Source organism: Pogoniulus pusillus, chromosome 35, assembly GCF_015220805.1.
Source record: "Pogoniulus pusillus isolate bPogPus1 chromosome 35, bPogPus1.pri, whole genome shotgun sequence".
In the NCBI taxonomy this organism is placed as follows: domain Eukaryota; kingdom Metazoa; phylum Chordata; class Aves; order Piciformes; family Lybiidae; genus Pogoniulus; species Pogoniulus pusillus.
This window is the reverse complement of record NC_087298.1, coordinates 1,786,792-1,805,526: the sequence shown is the minus strand read 5'-3', so window position 1 is coordinate 1,805,526 and position 18,735 is coordinate 1,786,792. Positions and strand designations below refer to the sequence as shown.

Below are 18,735 nucleotides of genomic sequence, written 5' to 3'. Positions count from 1 at the left end.
TTGCCATTAGCTTTGATGTTTTCATTCAAATACACCCTGGTGCTTCAGCCTGGCAAGCAGCCAGGACCCAGGCACTGTACACCAGAAACTCACTCACATCTCCCCTTGGAGGCTGCCACCTCAGCTCAGATCACAGAACACTCAGGTGGGCAAAGCCCCTCAGGAGCACCAAGCCCAACCCAGAACCCTGCCCTACAAGGTGCACCCCAAAGCATAGCCACAAGCACCACATCCAAAGGACTTCTAAACACACCCAGGGGTGGTGACTCCAGCACCTCCCTGGGCAGCTCATGCCAGTGCCTGACTACTCTTGCTGGGGAAAAATTTGTTCCTAATGTCCAGTGTGAACCTACCCAGTCACACTTGAGGCCATTCCCTCCTGTTCTGTCACTAACTCCCTGTGAGCAGAGCCCAGCAGCAGCCTCTGCACAGCCTCCTTTCAAGTAGCTGCAGACAGCAATGAGCTCTGCCCTCAGCCTCCTCTGTTTCACACCAACCATCCCCAGCTCCCTCAGTCTCTCCTCACAGGATTTCTTCTCCAGGCCCTCCTCTGGACTCACTCCAGCACCTCCACATCTGTCTTGTACTGAGTGCCCCAAACTGAGCACAGCACTCGAGCTGTGGCCTCACCAGAGCAGAGCCCAAGGGGACAGTCCCCTCCCCGCTCCTGCTGGGCACAGCACTTCTGATCCCAGCCAGGCTGCCTTTGGCTTTCTCTGCCCCCTGGGCACTGCTGGCTCATACTCAGTTGCTTGTTGATTACAACTCCCAGGTCCCTTTCTGCTGACAGCTTTCAGCCACACTGCCCCAAGCCTGTAGCCTTGCTTGGGGTTGTTGTGGCCCAAGTGCAGGACCTGGCACTCAGCCTTGGTGAAGCTCATCCCATTGACATTGGCCATGGATCCAACCTATCCAAGTGCCTCTGCAGAGCCTCCCTGCCCTCATGAAGATCAACACTGCCACCAGGCTTGGTGCCATCTGCCAGCTTCCTGCTGACACACAGATCTCTGATTAGCCATCCCAAACTATTTGTTACTCATGGATTGATACTCACACAACGTTCCAGATGAGGCCTCAGAGGGCAGAGCAGAGTGGCAGGAGAACCTCTCTCCAGCTGGTCACACTCAGACCAACCCCATAAGGTTTCCTTGGTCATGAGACAGACACTGCCCCATGCCCATCCCTGTGACCCACCCAGAGACACCTCCACCAGACCACTAATCAATGTTCCCCAAGCAGCACCACTGCTGTTTGCAGCCCTGACCCCACCTGAGCAGAGGGAGCCAACGTCTGAGGATCTCACAGGTCCAAGCTCTCTTTTGAGCCCCCCTCAGGCTTCCATCTGCAGCATTTACCCACACCAGAGCAAACCCAGCTACAGCACCTGCTGTAGGGCAGGAGAGTATCAGTGGACTCTTGCCCACTTCTTGCCAACCCAAGGCAGCATGACAAGCTTGGCTTGAGGCAACTGCACATCCCTGGATCTTCTCCCAGGCATCCATTGCCCCTCCTCACTAACAAGCTTCTAAATAAGTTCTGCCTCACTGCCCACTGCTGCTCTGCCCCTTCCAGTTTTAACTCACCCACCTGGGTGCCATCCTTGCTCCTCTTCTCTCTCCCAAACAGTTCTCCACTTCGCTAAGCTGAAGGCTTGAGTGCATCACCTCCTCTGCTCTGCCTGGACTGGCTCTTCTTCTGTTTGCCATCTTACCACAGAATCACTAAGATGGGAAATGACTTCCAAGATCACCTGTTCTCTCATACACCTCCTTTCCTTCTCTCACATCCCCCTGCCCTTGCTGACAGCTCACAGAAAGCAGGCATCCTTCCACACCAAGGGTACCTGCACTCCTGCCACTCCTTGGACACGATGCAGGAGCAGCCACAGAGCAGCAGCCACAGCAACGAGAGCAGCAGTGACAGTCAGACCCTGGGAAGCTGCTTAGGACCTCAAGCACTATTGAATCATGGAGCTAAAACTCTTCATCTTCCACATCCTCCTTCATGACAGCCACAATCAGCACCTGCCAACTAGGCTGATATTTGTAGGCTGCAAGTTTTCCTTGCACAGAAGGGTTTGGCAAGCCCCAGCAGCCTGACCATGTGCCAGGGAGATGGGTCAGGTCATGGGCCAGGCTTCAACACCAGCAGCCTCACACCTGGCAGAGTGAGAACTGACAACAGACAGACAAAAATAGCAGAGGGACATTTGCTTCTCTTCAGCACAAGTGCAGCTTGCAGCAGCAGCAGAGGGGCTCGGACTGCCCTGTGCAGGGGTGCAGCTCTGCAGGCAGAAGATCTTCCCTGCTGAAGAGACAAACACCTCAGAGGTGCCTCTGCCTAAACTGCCTCCTTTTTGCTCTCTCCTTACACAGCATTCACCTCAAAACACAGCAGGCACTAGGAAAGGATGAGAGCACAGAGGGCACTGTCAGAAGTCTGCTGAGGACAGCAAGCTGGGAGCAGTGGTGACACACAGGAGGGTTGTGCTGCCCTTCAGTGAGACTTGGCCAGGCTGGAGAGTTGGGCAGGGACAAATGGATGAAGCTCAACAAGGGCAAGGGGAGAGTCTTGCACCTGGGAAAGAACAAGCCCAGGGATCAGTACAGGCTGGGGACTGACCTACTGGACAGCAGTGAAGGGGAAAAGAACCTGGGGGTGCTGGTGGCTGGGAGGGTGACCATGAGCCAGCAGTGTGCTCTGATGGACAAGAAGGCCAAAGCCATCCTGGGGTGGATTAGAAGGTGGTTAGTAGGTCGAGATAGAGTCTCTTCCCCTCTACTCTGCCCTGATGAGGCCACATCCAGAGAACTGTGTCCAGTTCTGAGCAACTCAAGTCAAGAAGGACCTCAGGCAATGCCTGAGAGAGTCCAGCACAGAGCTGCAAAGATGCTGCAGGCAGTGGAAGATCTTGAGTTAAAGTGATTGTGCTTCCAGGAGACAGCTCCTTGCTACAGCATCAGCAGTGGGGACTGAGAACAACTGCTTGGATTCTGAGCTTCTTCCCATTCCCTTTCCTTGCTGTTTTTAACAAAGGAACCTTCCTTGCAGATCTGCCCTCTGATGTTTCTGGCTTGCCCATCTGGAAGTGTACTGGAAGGAGCTGCCCAGGGAGGTGCTGGAGTCACCAACCCTGGATGCCTTTAGAAGTCGTTTGGATGTGGTGCTTGGGGATATGGTTTAGGGGAACCCTTGTGGAGTTATCATTTGGACTTGCTGATCCTGAGGCTCTTCTCCAACCTGAATGTTTCTCTGATTCCATGTTCAACCAAAGGCTTTCTATCATCTTCCTCAGGAGGAGAGACTGAAGAGCTGGGGCTTGGAGAGGAGAAGCCTGAGGACTGCCCTCATTCATGTTGATAAAGATGTACAGGTGAGTGCTAGGAGGCTGGAGCCAGGCTCTGCTGGGTGATGCCAGTGCCAGCACAAGGGGCACTGCTGGAAGCTGAAGCAGAGGAAGTGCCATGGAAACGTGAGGAGGAATTTGCTCCCTGTAAGGGTGACAGAAGTCTGGCACAGGCTGCCCAGGGGGGCTGTGGAGTCTCCCTCTCTGGAGAGATTCAAAACCATAGAATCAGTCAGGGTTGGAAGGGACCAGGAGGATCATCAAGTTCCAACCCCTCTGCCATGGGCAGGGACACCCTACCCTAGATCAACCCTCATGGATGTGTTCCTGTGTGACCTGCTGTGGGTGATCCTGCTCTGGCAGGGGGTTGGACTGGATGAGCTTTGGAGGTCCCTTCCAGCCCCCAAGATTCTGTGCAAACCAAAGGCTGTGGGGAAGGACCAGCACAGGACAGAAGAGAGATGAAGTGCAGTGTGCAGGGAAGTGCAGATGCTCCGTGGAGGCAGCAGATGAAATATCAACACTGACATCTGCTGCTGGTTCAGGAGGCTCAAGGAAAGGGACAGGTTGCACAGGTAGCACACCCACATCTGGAGGGCCCTCAGCAGCAGTGGGGCTGTGCAGGCACAAAGCAGGCTCACAGCTGGCTGCTCACTGCAGTGCTCTGCGAGCCACGCACAGGAGGTGCTGCTGCAGCTGAAGGCAGCAGTCTGGCAGCAGCAGTGGTACAGGAAGGGCACTCAGCACCACACGGAATGCTTTTGGCTTTTCTGGCTTAAACAAACTGCCCTCACACCCTTCTCCAGCTCATCTGCACCCAAAGCAGTGGGGGCTGCTAATCTGAAAGGTGTCTCCTCCAGCCACCAGTTCAGAAGGGTCTGCAAGGTGAACCTGTTTGTACCAGCAAAGGACAACGGAGGAGACGCTGGCAGCAGTGAATGAGTGGGAAGAGCAAGCAGGCAAGCTGCAAATCGCTGCTGTTTGTGGGAGCAGTGCCAGGGGATGAGCATGGTACACCCTGTACTCCTGAGAGCTGTTCTACCAACCTCCTTCTGCAGGCTCCCTGTGCCAAGCTAACCCTGTGACTGAGGGCATCCTGCGCCTCTGCTCCGCACCAAGAGGAATCCAAACCTCCTCTCTCTGATCTCAAAGCACACAACAGCCTCACAGCCCCAGGCACTCACCCAGGTGGAGAGCTGTGTGTGTGCCTGTCTCTATAAATAGATGCAAATATCAAACAGGGCTGAGCTTATTAAAGCTTTCTTAAGGCCTTTGTAAGGCAGGCAGCAGCAGCCACGACACAGGGTCTGGAAGGACTGAGCCTGCGTCTCGCAGCGGTGCAGTGACAGCAATGACATTCCCTGCTGGAACAGGAAAGAACAGCAGAGGGGAAGAGCACAGCTGAAGGGGCACACAGGAAGGGATTTGATGCCAGGTCTGCCTCCTGGATTTAAGTTTCACTCCTTGTGCACTTCTGGCTATAGAAAAGCTGGGGAGATGCACACAGGTTGCACAGAGTGCATTGGGTTGAAGGGACTCTCCAAGGACATCTTTGTCCAACAAAAGTGTCCTTTGGGACACCTCCAACTAGAGCAGGCTGCCCAGGAACCAGCAAGGCTGAGCTTGAATGTCTCCAGGGATGAGGAGGCCTCAACCACCTCCCTGGGCAGCCTGTTCCAGTATTTCACCATCCTCACCGTGCAGAACTTCCTCCTGATGTCCAACCTGAGCCCTCCCTGACCCAGTTCAAACCACTGCCTCTCGTCCTGTCACCACAGCCCCTTCTGAACAGTCCCTCCCCAGCCCTCCTGCAGGTCTCCTAATGCAGCATCACAGCCCAAACACCACCAAAAAACTACCCAGAGGCATCTGCAGCCACACACTCAGAATCTCAGAGTCAATCAGGCTGGAAGAGACCTTCAAGACCATCGAGTCCTACCTAGCACCTTCTGGTTAACTAACCCATGGCACTGAGTGCCTCAGGCAGCCTCCTCTTAAACACCTCCAGGGATGGGTACTGCACCACCTCCCTGGGCAGCCCATTCCAATGCCAATCACTCTCTCTGACAACAACTTCCTAACAACATCCAGCCTAGACCTGCCCTGGCACAGCTTGAGGCTGTGTCCCCTTCTGTCCCTGGCTGCCTGGCAGCAGAGCCCAACCCCACCTGGCTACAGCCTCCCTGCAGGCAGCTGCAGACAGCAATGAGCTCTGCCCTCAGCCTCCTCTGCTGCAGGCTGCACCCCCCCAGCTCCCTCAGCCTCTCCTCACAGGGCTCTGCTCCAGGCCCCTCCCCAGCCTTGCTGCCCTTCTCTGGACCCATTCAGCATCAAGCAGAACACTCACAAATGCATCAGCTCTGCTGGAGCTTTCTGAGGAGCATCCACAGATGCAGCAGCAGAGGCAGGCAGGCAGTAAGTTTCTTCAGGGTGAAATCAGAGCTGAATTTCAGCCACAGGTGAAGAGAGAACAGAGCACAAGAACCTGCTCAACCCCCCCAGAAGCAAAGGAAGGGATCTGATTGTCTTTGACTCAGTTTCATGTCATAAGAACACCAAACCCAGCTGGAACTTCAGCCACAGCCCTTTGCCACCCTTCCCCACAGATAGTTTGTCCCCTTTGCTGCCCTCACTGACCTCCTGGCACTCTCAGGAGCTAGCTGTTCACCACCAGCCACACTTCCCTCTCTCACTCAGTGGCTCTCACTGTGACACTTGCCAAAAAGGAAAGCTAAAAGCAAGGGAAAGGTCACATTACAGATCTCTTCTGCTAACAGCTTCCTTGAGCACTCTGCAAAGCTTCCAGGAGATGGACTGTCAGCTCTTGCCATTCACAAGTGTCCTGCTCTGAGCTGGGCCAGAGCTGATCCTGCTCAGTACTGTCACTTCCCAGCTCAGGCTCTGCTCACTCAGGCACCTCCTGCACTCCAGGGCAGCTCTGCACAGCCAGGAGCTGCCTCTAGCAGGGAGAAGCTGATGGGCAGAGCTCCTGCCAAGGGCTGAGCTGCAGAAAGGCTCTGCCTGAGACTCGCTCCTCTGCACACCAAGGGCACTGCCATAGCTTGTGCCCCACCTTGAGGGGCTTGAAGTTAGAGGTAGCACCTGCAGGGAGGTGCAGACAGCACAGGTGACCCTCAACTGCCTAACAAGGGACTGCAGCCCAAGGAGGGCATCTCCAGGATAGAGATGAGGGATCACCAGGGTCAAGCCTCTCAATGGTTGGTGTCCCAGAAGACTGTCCCTCCTGCTTTGGATTCCAGTCTGTGTCTTACTGGATCCAGTTCCAGAATCCATCTCCTGAATCCAGATCCCACCTACTTAGGGACATAGTTTTCTGTTGTCCCTTCAGTGCTGGGTTGAGAGTTGGACTGGATGAGCTTGGAGGTCCCTTCCAACAGGATGTGTTCTGTGATCCTGACTCTGTGACATTGTGCCAGGGGAGGGTTAAGTTGGGGATTAGGAAAAACCTCTTTGCTGCAGGAGTGGTCAGGGACTGGCAGAGGCTGCCCAGGGAGGTGCTGGAGCCCCCACCCCTGGAGGTGCTCAAGAAACCTGTGACCATGGCACTTGGGGACATGGTCCAGTGGCCACAGTGGTGCTGGTCAGTGGCTGGGCTTGATGACCTCAGAAGGCTTTTCCAACCCAACCCATTCCACCATTCTCTGATCAACAGGGGCCAAGAGCAACTGCCAGCATCCCTCCAAAAAAGGCTCCTGGGGTGGGCAGGAACCACCTTCTCCTGGCATAAATGTCCCCATCAGCTCTTCCAGGATCTACAGAGGAAAGTAAAGTTTGGCATCCCCAGCCTGTTCTCCTCCCCCTGCACTGCCAGCCCTCAGCAACAGATGCCACTGAGTCAGTGCAAGGAACAAAACAGTTTGAGCCACAGGCTCAGTCTTGGGAGCTCCTGCCCCAACAGGAACATCTTGTCTGAAAGGCTTCCTTCTGCAGGCACCAGTGGCAGCCACTCAGCTCCCATGCAGATGGCACACTCAGTATTTCCAGTTCTGAGATAGAGGCAGCAAACAAAACCACCCCCAAGACAAGAGCCTTGTATCAAAGTATCACAGTACCACAGTATCACCAAGGATGGAAGAGACCTCACAGACCATCAAGTCCAACCCTTTAGCACAGAGCTCAAGGCCAGACCATGGCACCAAATGCCACGTCCAGTCCTGCCTTGAACAGCTCCAGGGACGGCGACTCCACCACCTCCCCGGGCAGCCCATTCCAGTGCCCAATGACTCTCTCAGGGAAGAACTTTCTCCTCACCTCCAGCCTAAATCTCCCCTGGCACAGCCTGAGGCTGTGTCCTCTCGTTCTGGTGCTGGCCACCTGAGAGAAGAGAGCAACCTCCTCCTGGCCACAACCACCCCTCAGGTAGTTGCAGACAGCAATAAGGTCTGCCCTGAGCCTCCTCTTCTCCAGGCTAACCAATCCCAGCTCCCTCAGCCTCTCCTCGTAGGGCTGTGCTCAAGGCCTCTCCCCAGCCTCGTTGCCCTTCTCTGGACACGCTCAAGCATCTCAATGTCCCTCCTAAACTGGGGGGGCCAGAACTGAACACAGCACTCAAGGTGTGGTCTAACCAGTGCAGAGTACAGGGGCAGAATGACCTCCCTGCTCCTGCTGGCCACACCATTCCTGATGCAGACCAGGATGCCACTGGCTCTCTTGGCCACCTGGGCACACTGCTGGCTCATGTTCAGGTAGGTATCAATCAGCACCCCCAGATCCCTCTCTGTCTGGCTGCTCTCAGCCACTCCCACCCCAGCCTGTATCTCTGCATGGGGTTGTTGTGGCCAAAGTGCAGCACCCTGCACTTGGAGCTATTGAACTCCATCCCCTTGGACTCTGCCCATCTGTGCAGGCGGTCAAGGTCCTGCTGCAGAGCCCTTCTGCCCTCCAACTCAGTCACATCTGCCCCCAGCTGTGTTTTGTCAGTGCCCACAGTTCCCAAGGCCATGGGGGGGGGTGGGGAGAAGGATCTTGGAGGGCTTTGATGGAGGAACAAACCACCAATTACCAACACCAACTGCTGATTTCATTCCCTGCAAGCCCCTGAAACCCTCCAATTCACTTGCACTCAAAAACCAACCCAAACCCCAGCCCTTAACCCTGCAGCAAGCTCTGAGAGGTTTGTAACAGATCCTGCAGAAGGGGCTAAACAAATGGTTTTAAAAGGAAAAAATGTCACTTTCTCTGGTGGCCTCTGCCAAGAGCAGCTCCAGGAATCCTGGCAACCTCCACAGATCCTCCCCCAGCTTCTCAAAAGACAACCAGAGCAGGGAGAGTCGTTCAGCAAATGGCAGCATGAGTCAGTGGGGCTGGGGGCTGGGAGCAGGAGAAGGCATCCATCGAGTCACAAAAGTCTCCCAAATGATTCATGTCACAGCACAGAGCCAGGAAAGAGACTCAGGGTTCAGACAGAAGCTGTGTGGGTATCTGTGCCCAGGGTCTTGTCAACAAACATGGCACTGGCACAGGAAACACCAACCAAAAAGCAACCTTGCAGCCATCCCAGATCAGGCTGGACAGGCTCTGAGCAGCCTGCTCTAGTTGAAGATGGAAGCTTCCTAGGTGACCTCCCCTGGGTGATCCTGCTTGGCAAGAGGTTGGACTGGATGATCTCTGGAGATCCCTTCCAACCCCTGCCATGCTGTGATTGTACAGCCCTGCTGAGTGCACAGGTGGTGGACATGATAGCCTTGAAAGGTCCTTCCAACCCAAAGCTTTCTATGACTCCATGTCCTGCTGAGGGCAGTTGGGTTGGACAAGGTGACCCTGAGAGGTCTCTTCCAACCCAAAGCTTTCTATGACTCCATGCCCCTGCTGAGGGAGGTTGGGTTGGACAAGGTGACCCTGAGAGGTCTCTTCCAACCCAAAGCTTTCTATGACTCCATGCCCCTGCTGAGGGAGGTTGGGTTGGACAAGATGACCTTGAAAGGCCCTTCCAACCCAAAGCATTCTATGACTCCATGTCCCTGCTGAGGGAGGTTGGGTTGGACAAGACAGATGACCTTTGGAGGTGCCTTCCAACCCAAAGCACTCCCTGATTCTCTTCTCTGGTTCTCCTCACCACAAACAGTTAAGGCCACATGAAACACTGCACCAAAACCAGCAGCAGGGTTCAGACAGGGAGGTAGAGCCTGGACCAGGGACTGCACTGTCCCTCAGAGCAGCTTCCAGAGAGCAGCAGAACAGCTCTGTTGTCCTGAGCTGGGAGCTCTGCAAACCTCCAGAGACTGGGGAGTGGAGCTGCAGGTCACTGCTGGTGAAAGCAAGCAGGGAGAGCAGCAGGGCAGTGCTTGCAGCTGTCAGGAGTGCCAAGCCCTTGTGCCCACAGCATAAGGCCTCAGAGCAGCACCATTGGTCACAGAAGAGCTGAGCTGTGGCTCTGGTCTAACCACATCAGTTTGTCTCTAACGAGGCAGCCCAGAGGTGAGCCAAAACCAGATCAGAAAGAAAAGAAACACAAACTGTGAGGGGAAATTGGCAAAGGCAGTCCCCAGCCAGAAGCAGCACTGATGTGAGGAGCTGATGCTGTCCACTCCATCAATGTGGTCCAGACACAGGTTGCATCAGGTTGGGAGGGATCCCCAAAGCTCATCTTGTCCAACCCCCTGCAGGCAGCAGGGACAGCTCCAGCTAGAGCAGGCTGCCCACAGCCAGTCTGACCTTGAATGTCTCCAGGGATGAGCCTCAACCACCTTCCTGGGCAGCCTGTGCCAGTCTCTCCCCACCCTCACTGTGCACAGCTTCCTCCTGAAACCCAACCTAACTCTGCCCTGCTGCACTTCCAAACCATTGCCCTTGGCCTATCCCCACAGGCCCTTCTGAACAGTCCCTCCCCAGCCTGCTGCAGGTGGCCTTTGGATGTTGAAATGCAGCTCTAAGGTCTCCCTGGAGCCTTCTCTCCTCCAGGCTGAACAGGCTCAACTCCCCCAGCCTGCCTCACAGGAGATGTGCTCCAGCCTCTCATCACCTCTGTGCTCTCCTCTGGCCCCACTCCATCACCTCCATGTCCCTCTTGTGTTGGGGGCTCCATATCTGCACACAGCCCTGCAGCTGAGGTCTCCCCAGGGCAGAGCAGAGGGGCAGGATCTCCTCTCTCCACCTCTGCCCATGCTGCTTTGGATGCAGCCCAGGCTGCCCTTGGCCTTCTGTGTTGCCAGTGCCCACTGCTGGCTCCTGTCCAGCTTCTCACCCACCAAGGACTTCTCCTGCAGGGCTGCTCTCAATCTCATCATGCCCCAGGCTGGATTGGTATCTAAGACCTTGCACTTTGCCTTATTGAGCCTCATGAGATCCCACCTCTCCAGCCTGCCCAGACCCCTCTGGATGCCATCCCACCCCTCAGACTTACCAACAGCACCCCCACCGTGGCAGACTTGCCTGCAGCCCTGCAGCCCATTCTGAGGGACACACAATGTATCTTCAAGTTAGCAGCCAAGTGAAGGACTTCACCTTCCTCATAAGAGAGCTTTTTAGTGCCCTCAAGATATCAGGTCAGTTCCCAGTCTGGCAGAGCACCTGAGACCACAGTGCAGACACCAGCTTGTGATCCACCTGTCAGCAGACAACCAGGTCTCACATGCCCCAGCCACAGGCTCCTCAGTTACACACAGCCAATGCCAAGGGAAAGAGGTGAGGCAGCAGAGAGCATCCCCTCCCACCAGTGGGTATCACTCAGCTGCTGGCTCACACCACTTTCCAAAACATCACCTTCTGCAAGCAGCACTACCCCTGAAACAACTCCTTCTAGAGGGAAACAGCCTTGGACTTCTCCTTCCTCACCCTCTTCATCTCCATGAACAAGAGTTTCTTGGTAGCCTTCAGGTAGGCTACAGGTCCCTGCAGGGAGGCTGTAGCCAGGTGGGGTTGGGCTCTGCTGCCAGGCAGCCAGCAACAGAACAAGGGGACACAGCCTCAAGCTGTGCCAGGGCAGGTTGAGGCTGGATGTTGTTAGGAAGTTGTTGTCAGAGAGAGTGATTGGCATTGGAATGGGCTGCCCAGGGAGGTGGTGGAGTCTCTGTGGCTGGAGGTGTTGAAGCCAAGCCTGGCTGGAGCACTTAGTGCCATGGTCTGGTTGGTTGGGCAGGGCTGGGTGCTAGGTTGGGCTGGCTGAGCTTGGAGCTCTCTTCCAGCCTGACTCTATGATTCTTCCCCCAGTACTGTCACCAGCTCTGGTGTTTGCTTTCTTCAGAGAGATGCAAATTCTGGCTATAAACAGACTCCATAGGAGATGTGATGTTGCAGCTCAGAAAGCAGGAGAGGGCTGGAACAACAACCTTAGAACTTCAGAAACCTGCTAATTTTAAGCACAGAGCCCAAGCAAGCCATGCATATTGATGATGTAGGATTCCTCTCTGGGCTCTTAACTAGGTCTGAGATACAAAAAACTAAACAGAGCAGAGAAATTCCATGTGGGTAAATACCAGGGGCTGGAAATTGAAAGTTGCTGTAATAGCTTTTAATAGCTACACAGTCCCTGAGCAACCTGCTGCAGCTCTGGAGGCAGCTCTGCTAACTCAGGGCAGGTTGGACCAGACACTTCCAAGGGGCTCAGCCAGACTGAAGCTTCTGAGGACATTGACCCAGACCACCCCTGAGTGATTCCTGGATTGTTCCTTAGCTGTGCTAACAGGCTGCACTCCTCCCACCTGGCAACAAAACCAACCCACCTCACAAAAGAGAGCATGGGGAGAGCTTTTGGGGCTGGTTGTGACTTGGTTTTGTTCTTGCTCTTTCTTTTGAAACCAAGTCCAACAATCCCATCCATGCACTGCTCTATAGAGTTGCCATTCAGAAGGCATTTTCCACCTCTTCAACTTGTTGAAGCTCTTAGCTGATCATAGGAGAGGTTGGGTTGGAAGGGACCTTAAAGCTCAGCCAGTGCCAACCCCTGCCATGGGCAGGGACACCTCCCACCAGCACAGCTTGCTCAAGGACTCATCCAAGCTGGTTCTGAACACCTCCAGGGAGGTTGTGGAGCACAGAAGCACCCAATGTGATCCTTGATCACATTGGGTGCTTCTGTGCTCCACAACCTCCCTGGGAAACCTGTGCCAGTGTCTCCCCACCCTCAACCCATACCAGTGTCTCCCCACCCTCTCTCTGAATAATCTCCTCCTCCTCTCCACTCTCACTCTCCCCTCTCCCAGCTCAAAGCTGTTGTCACTCATCCTGGCACTCCCAGCCCTTGTCCAGGTCCCTTCCCAGCTCTCCTGCAGCCCTTTCACAGTCTCACAGTATCACCAAGGTTGGAAGAGACCTCACAGCTCATCAAGTCCAACCCTTTACCACAGAGCTCAAGGCCAGACCATGGCACCAAGTGCCACGTCCAGTCCTGCCTTGAACAGCTCCAGGGACGGCGACTCCACCACCTCCCCGGGCAGCCCATTCCAGTGCCCAATGACTCTCTCAGGGAAGAACTTTCTCCTCACCTTTCAGGTACTGGAAGACTGCTGTAAGGTTTCCCTGGAGCCTTCTCCAGGCTGAACAGCTCCAACTCTCCCAGCCTGTTCCCACAGGGACAGCTCTCAGATCATGGCCTCCTCTGGACCCCCCTCCAGCAGCTCCAGGTCCTTTTTTGTGCTGGGGGCACACCAGAGCTGGAGGCAGTGCTGCAGGTGAGGGCTGAGCAGAGCAGATTGGAGGGGCACAATCCCCTCCCTGTGCTGCTGCTCTGCCTGCAGCCAGCACTCAGCTGGCTCTGTGCTGCCAGCGCCTGCGGATCACCAGGGACGAGCACTCAGTTCCCAACAGCTCAGAGCATGACTGCGTGCGGCAGGGAGCCAGCAGCAGCGTCCCAGCCAAGCAGCTCACCCTGGCGGCTGTCCCTTACCACTCCAATCAGGTCCCCTCGGCCGTACTCCCCCGTCAGGTGCTTCTTGCCGTCGTCCATGCGTATGACGGAGCGCAGGCGCCCGTTCAGCACGATGTAGGTGCAGTCCGACTTGTCCCCCTGCCTGCAGGGACAGCCATCCGGCAGCACATCAGTGAGGGCAGCCCGGCTCAGCACACGCAGCTGCAGGCTCCTGGGGAGCTGCCCAGCCTGCCCTCCCCGGCCAGAGCACATAGGAGTGTGTTTAGCTAAGGGCAGAAGAGAACCAGCACAGGAGGAGCTGCACAGGCAGCTGGCAGAGGTGTGCTCGGTGCCTAAATGCCCATGCTCTGCACAGCTGGGCAATGCCAGGCCTGGAAGGAAGTGACCTGGCTGCAGGTGGTCTCTGAGGGTGACAACAGTCTGGGTACTGGGAGCTGGACATGGAGAGGAATCCCAGAATCCCAGCATGGAGAAGAACACTCAGGAACTCCTCCTCAGAAGTGTATCTGCCTGGGCAGATCACAGAACCCAGCATGGAGGGCTTGAAAGGGACCTCTGGAGATCATCCAGTCCAAGCCTCTGCTCCAGCAGGGCACCCACAGCAGCTTGCCCAGCAGCACAATGGCCAGGGGGGGTTTAGAAGCTCTGCAGAGAAGGAGACTCCACAGCCTCTCTGGGCAGCCTGCTCCAGGCCTCCAGCACCCTCACACCAAAGGAGTTTAAGTTCAAGTGGAACCTCCTCTGTTCTCATTTGGACCTCTTACCTTTGTCCTGCCACCAGTGCCAACCCCTGCCATGGGCAGGGACATCTCCACCAGCACAGCTTACTCAAGGCCTCATCCAGTCTGGTTCTGAACACCTCCAGGGAGGTTGTGGAGCACAGAAGCACCCAAGGTGATCAAAGATCACGTTGGGTGCTTCTGTGCTCCACAACCTCCCTGGGAAACCTGTGCCAGTGTCTCACCACCCTCAACCTGTGCCAGGGTCTCACCACCCTCAACCTGTGCCAGTCTCTCCCCACCCTCACTCTCAACAATCTCTTCCCCCTCTCCACTCTCACTCTCTCCTCTCCCAGCTCAAAGCCACTGTGCCCCATCCAGCCACTCCCAGCCCTTGTCCAGAGTCCCTCCCCAGCTCTCCTGCAGCCCCTCCAGGAATCCAACGAGACTTTTATCCTCGGTATCACCAAGGGAGCTCAGCTCCTGAACTACCCACACCTGAACTCCTCAGCACATGATTCTGGCCACATTCTCACCTGTAAACAGCTCTGCCAGCTTCAACCTCCATCCAGTCCAGGGCAAAGTCAATTTGCCTAACAAACGGAGACATCCTCTTCACCACGGTGTGGGCCACACCCAGCACCACGCTGGGCTGCTCCCGCATGATCCTGGAGGGCAAAACAGGGTTACTCAGGCACTGCCCCCCCAGCAGCAGCGAGGACAGAGAGGCAGAGTGCCCAGGGCAGCTGCAGAGCTGCACAGGACACTAACTCAGAAGTTGGCACTGACCCACAGACAGGTTCCACCACCACAACCATGCTGTGCCAGTGAGCATCTGGCAAAGAAGGGAGCTGAAGCCTTCCAACACAGAGCCACTGAATGAAGCAGGTTGGGAAAGACCTTCGAGACCATGGAGTTCAGCCTAGCACCCAACACCTTCTAATGCACTAACCCCTGGCACTGAGTGCCTCATGCAGCCTCCTCTGAAACCTCCAAGGGTGAAGACTCCACCACCTCCCTGGGCAGCCCATTCCAGTGCCAATCACTCTCTCTGACAACAACTTCCTCCTCACATCCAGCCCAGACCCTGGCACAGCTTGAGGCTGTGTCCTCTTCTTCTGTTGCTGCTTGCCTGGGAGAAGAGCTCAGCCCCACCTGGCTACAGCCTCCCTGCAGACAGCTGCAGACAGCAACGAGCTCTGTCCTGAGCCTCCTCTTCTCCACAACCCAACCTGCTCATCACTCAAAGATGCTGCTGACCCAGCAGGCTCAGGGGTGATCTTGCTGCTGTCTGCAGCTGCCTGCAGGGAGGCTGTAGCCAGGTGGGGTTGGGCTCTGCTGCCAGGCAGCCAGCAACAGAAGAAGGGGATACAGCCTCAAGTTGTGCCAGGGCAGGTCTAGGCTGGATGTTGTTAGGAAGTTGTTGTCAGAGAGAGTGATTGGCATTGGAATGGGCTGCCCAGGGAGGTGGTGGAGTGGCTCTGCCTGGAGATGTTGAAGCCAAGCCTGGCTGGGACACTTAGTGCCATGGTCTGGTTGATTGGGCAGGGCTGGGTGCTAGGTTGGGCTGGAGGAGCTTGGAGCTCTCTTCCAGCCTGCCTGATTCTATTCTGTTCTAAGACTGTGCTAGCAGGGTGCCAGGTCCACTGTCTGGCCTGATGACTTCCTAAAGGTTGGCAGCAGGGTGGGTGGAAGCCCAGCAGGACCAGGGCAGGGATGGTGCCCCAGTACTCAGCACTGGTAAGGCCACATCTCAAACTCTGGGTTCAGTTCTGGGCTTAGTGTGTGGTGACAGTGGCACAGGTTGGCCAGAGAGGAATTGGACCCCAGCAAGCCAGGAGCACAGAGAAGCCCAATCCCTCAGGAGACACAAAGCATCCAGCCCCAGCTCCCTTCCCAACTGCACAAAGGAGTTAAATAAATCCCCTGCAAACTCCAGCCTGGTTCAGTTCATTGTTTTTACTCTACTTGCTTATTTAGCCCTCCAAGTGTCCTCCCACACAGGCTGTCTGCTGTGCTCAATAAAAGCCATTTACTCCTTTTGCCTCCCTCAAGATATGGATCTTCATACTTAATGCCTTCCAAATGCACACTGCTAAAGGCTGCTTTGCTTTCCATCTGGAGCTCTGTTCTTTCACTCCCTGCTACAGAACTTCTCCAAGAGCATGAGCAGAGCAGGTGAAGGCCCAGCCTGTGCAGGAGGAGAGGAAAGCAGGCTGGCTGTCCCCAGCAGCAGCCAGGCTTTGTCCCTCTCAGTTGGGCATTTCCATCTTTGCTCTTCTGCTTGGGAGAATTCATAGAATCACAAACTGGTTTAGGTTGGAAGGGACCTTGAGGATCATCCAGTTCCAACTGCCTGCCACGGGCAGGGGCACCTCTCACTAGAGCAGGATTTGCAAGACCTCATCCAACCTCACCTCAAACACCTCCAAAACACCTCTGGGCAACCTGCTCCAGGGTCTCAACACTCCCACTCCAAAGAATCTCTTCCTAATGTCTAATCTATATCCAGCTGCATCCAGGTGGAAGCCTCTGCCTCTTGTTCTGCCACTCCATGTCTTTGCAAAGAGTCCCTCCCCAGCTCTTTTCTAGGTCCCTTGCAAACACTGGAAGCTGCTCTAAGGTGTCCTGCAGCCTTCTCCTCTCCAGGCTGAACACCCCCAACTCCCCCAGCCTGGCCTCACAGCAGAGCCCTTCCAGCCCTGCCAGCACTGCTGTGGCCTCCTCTGGCCCTGCTCCAGCAGGTCCCTGCCTGCGCAGCACTGAGCACTCCAGAGCTGCCCCAGCACTGCAGGAGGGTCTGAGCAGAGCACAGCAGAGGGGCAGAATCCCCTCCCTGCCCCTGCTGCCCACACTGCTGGGGATCAGGCCAGGCCAGGCTGGGGCTGGGATGGCAGCACTCAGTGCTGCCTCATGTTGAGCTTCTCACCCAGCACCCCTAAGCCTTACTCCTCAGGGCTGCTCTCCATCCCTTCCCTGCCTAGCCTGGATTTGTGCTGGGGATTGCCTGGGCCCAAATGAAAAGCCAGGGCTCTGTGCTGCAGAACCTGCTTCTGAAGGGACCCTGAGCTCAGCAAGCACAGCGAGGAAAGAGCTAAGTGAGGGTCTGTGGGATGTCCACAGATCCTCCTGTAGCTGTGGATGCAACCTGACCCTCAGCTTGGCTGGCAACACCAAACAAAAAGCAAAGCACTCCTGCTTCCCTGGCAAGTGCACATGATTAAGGCTCCAGGCAGTGCAATCTTGTGAAGCAGAACATGTGAGGGAGTCTCTGGTACTGCAGAGCCTGAGCAGAGCCCCTCAGGAGAGTCTGGTGACAACTTGATTACAGCGTTGGGCAGGAGACACCAACAGCTGCAGCGTAGGCACTGCACACTTTGTACAGCTCCCCAGCAACACAGCAAAGCATTTCAGGTCTCCAAGGGAGAATTAGCTCCTGCCACCCCTCTCCTTAAACCCTCCGTTTACAGAGAGCTCTTTAGCCAGGTTAGTGCCACACAACAGGCTCCTGCCCCGAGCCTGCACTGAGCAGGGTTTAATCTCTGGTCCAGCATCCAACCTGCAATTCCAGACCCTGGGCTACTTCCACTCCTCTGCTCTCTGCCTCATGGCAAGCACCAACCCCGTTCTGTCTGCTTCGCCTCCTCCTTCATTATCGAGAAGAAAAACCACAGAGTGTTCCAGCAGAGCACAGAGGAGTGAGCAAAAGGCCTGGCAGGAGTGGAAGAAAGGAGTTGTGGAGAATAATGGAGGTTCTTGGCAAGCTTAGATGGAACTTTCCTGTGCCCAGCTTTGTGCCCACTGCCTCTTCTCTCACCACTGTGGTCCTCCGAGGAGAGACAGAGAATCAGAGAATCAACCAGGTTGGAAGAGAGCTCCAAGCTCAGCCAGCCCAACCTAGCACCCAGCCCTGCCCAACCAACCAGACCATGGCACTAAGTGCCCCAGCCAGGACTGGCTGCAACACCTCCAGCCACACAGACTCCACCACCTCCCTGGGCAGCCCATTCCAATGCCAATCACTCTCTCTGACAACAACTTCCTAACAACATCCAGCCTAGACCTGCCCTGGCACAGCTCCAGGCTGTGTCCCCTTCTTCTGTCCCTGGCTGCCTGGCAGCAGAGCCCAACCCCACCTGGCTACAGCCTCCCTGCAGGCAGCTGCAGGCAGCAATGAGCTCTGCCCTGAGCCTCCTCTGCTGCAGGCTGCACCCCCCCAGCTCCCTCAGCCTCTCCTCACAGGGCTCTGCTCCAGGCCCCTCCCCAGCCTTGCTGCCCTTCTCCAAACACCTTCCAGCACCTCAACAGCTCTCTGCAGTGGAGGAGCCCAGAGCTGGACACAGCACTCAAGGTGTGGCCTGAGCAGTGCTCTCTTGTCCTGCTGCCCACACTGCTCCTGAGCCAGCCCAGGATGCCATTGGCTCTGCTGCCCACCTGGGCACTGCTGCCTCCTGTTCAGTCTGGCCACATCCTCCTGCCACTCACTCCTTAGATATTTGTAAGCACTGAGAAGATTCCTTCTCAGCCTCCCCTTGCTCAGGCTAAGCAGCCTCAGCTCTCTCAGCCTCTCCTCATGAAAGCTGTCCCAGGGCCCTCAGCACCTCAGTGGCTCTGTGCTGGATTCCCTCCAGTAGTTCTTTGTCCTTCTTGAGCTGGGCAGCCCAGAACTGGACACAGTACTCCAGGTGAAGCCTCAGCACAGTAGAGGGGAAGAAGAACCTCCCTTGACCTGCTGGCCAGGCTGTTGTTGATGCACCCCACATGCCCCTGGCCTTCTTGGCCACAAGGGCACACTGCTGGCTCGTGGCCATCCTGCTGCCCACCAAGGCTCCCAGGTCCTTCTT

The 18,735-nt window shown here is 55.9% G+C and overlaps 1 protein-coding gene across 2 annotated transcripts in view; it reads right to left on the bottom strand.

Moving 5' to 3' along the window:
• Positions 1-18,735, bottom strand: part of PNPLA7 (patatin like phospholipase domain containing 7) — a 211,226-nt gene that overhangs the window by 132,905 nt on the left and 59,586 nt on the right. For both annotated transcript variants that reach the window (XM_064171045.1, XM_064171046.1), the window contains exons 18-19: positions 14,428-14,559; positions 13,191-13,314 (exon numbers count right to left, since the gene is read on the bottom strand). In XM_064171045.1, coding sequence (XP_064027115.1) covers positions 13,191-13,314; positions 14,428-14,559 — 256 coding nt within the window. The remainder of the gene's footprint in view (positions 1-13,190; positions 13,315-14,427; positions 14,560-18,735) is intronic.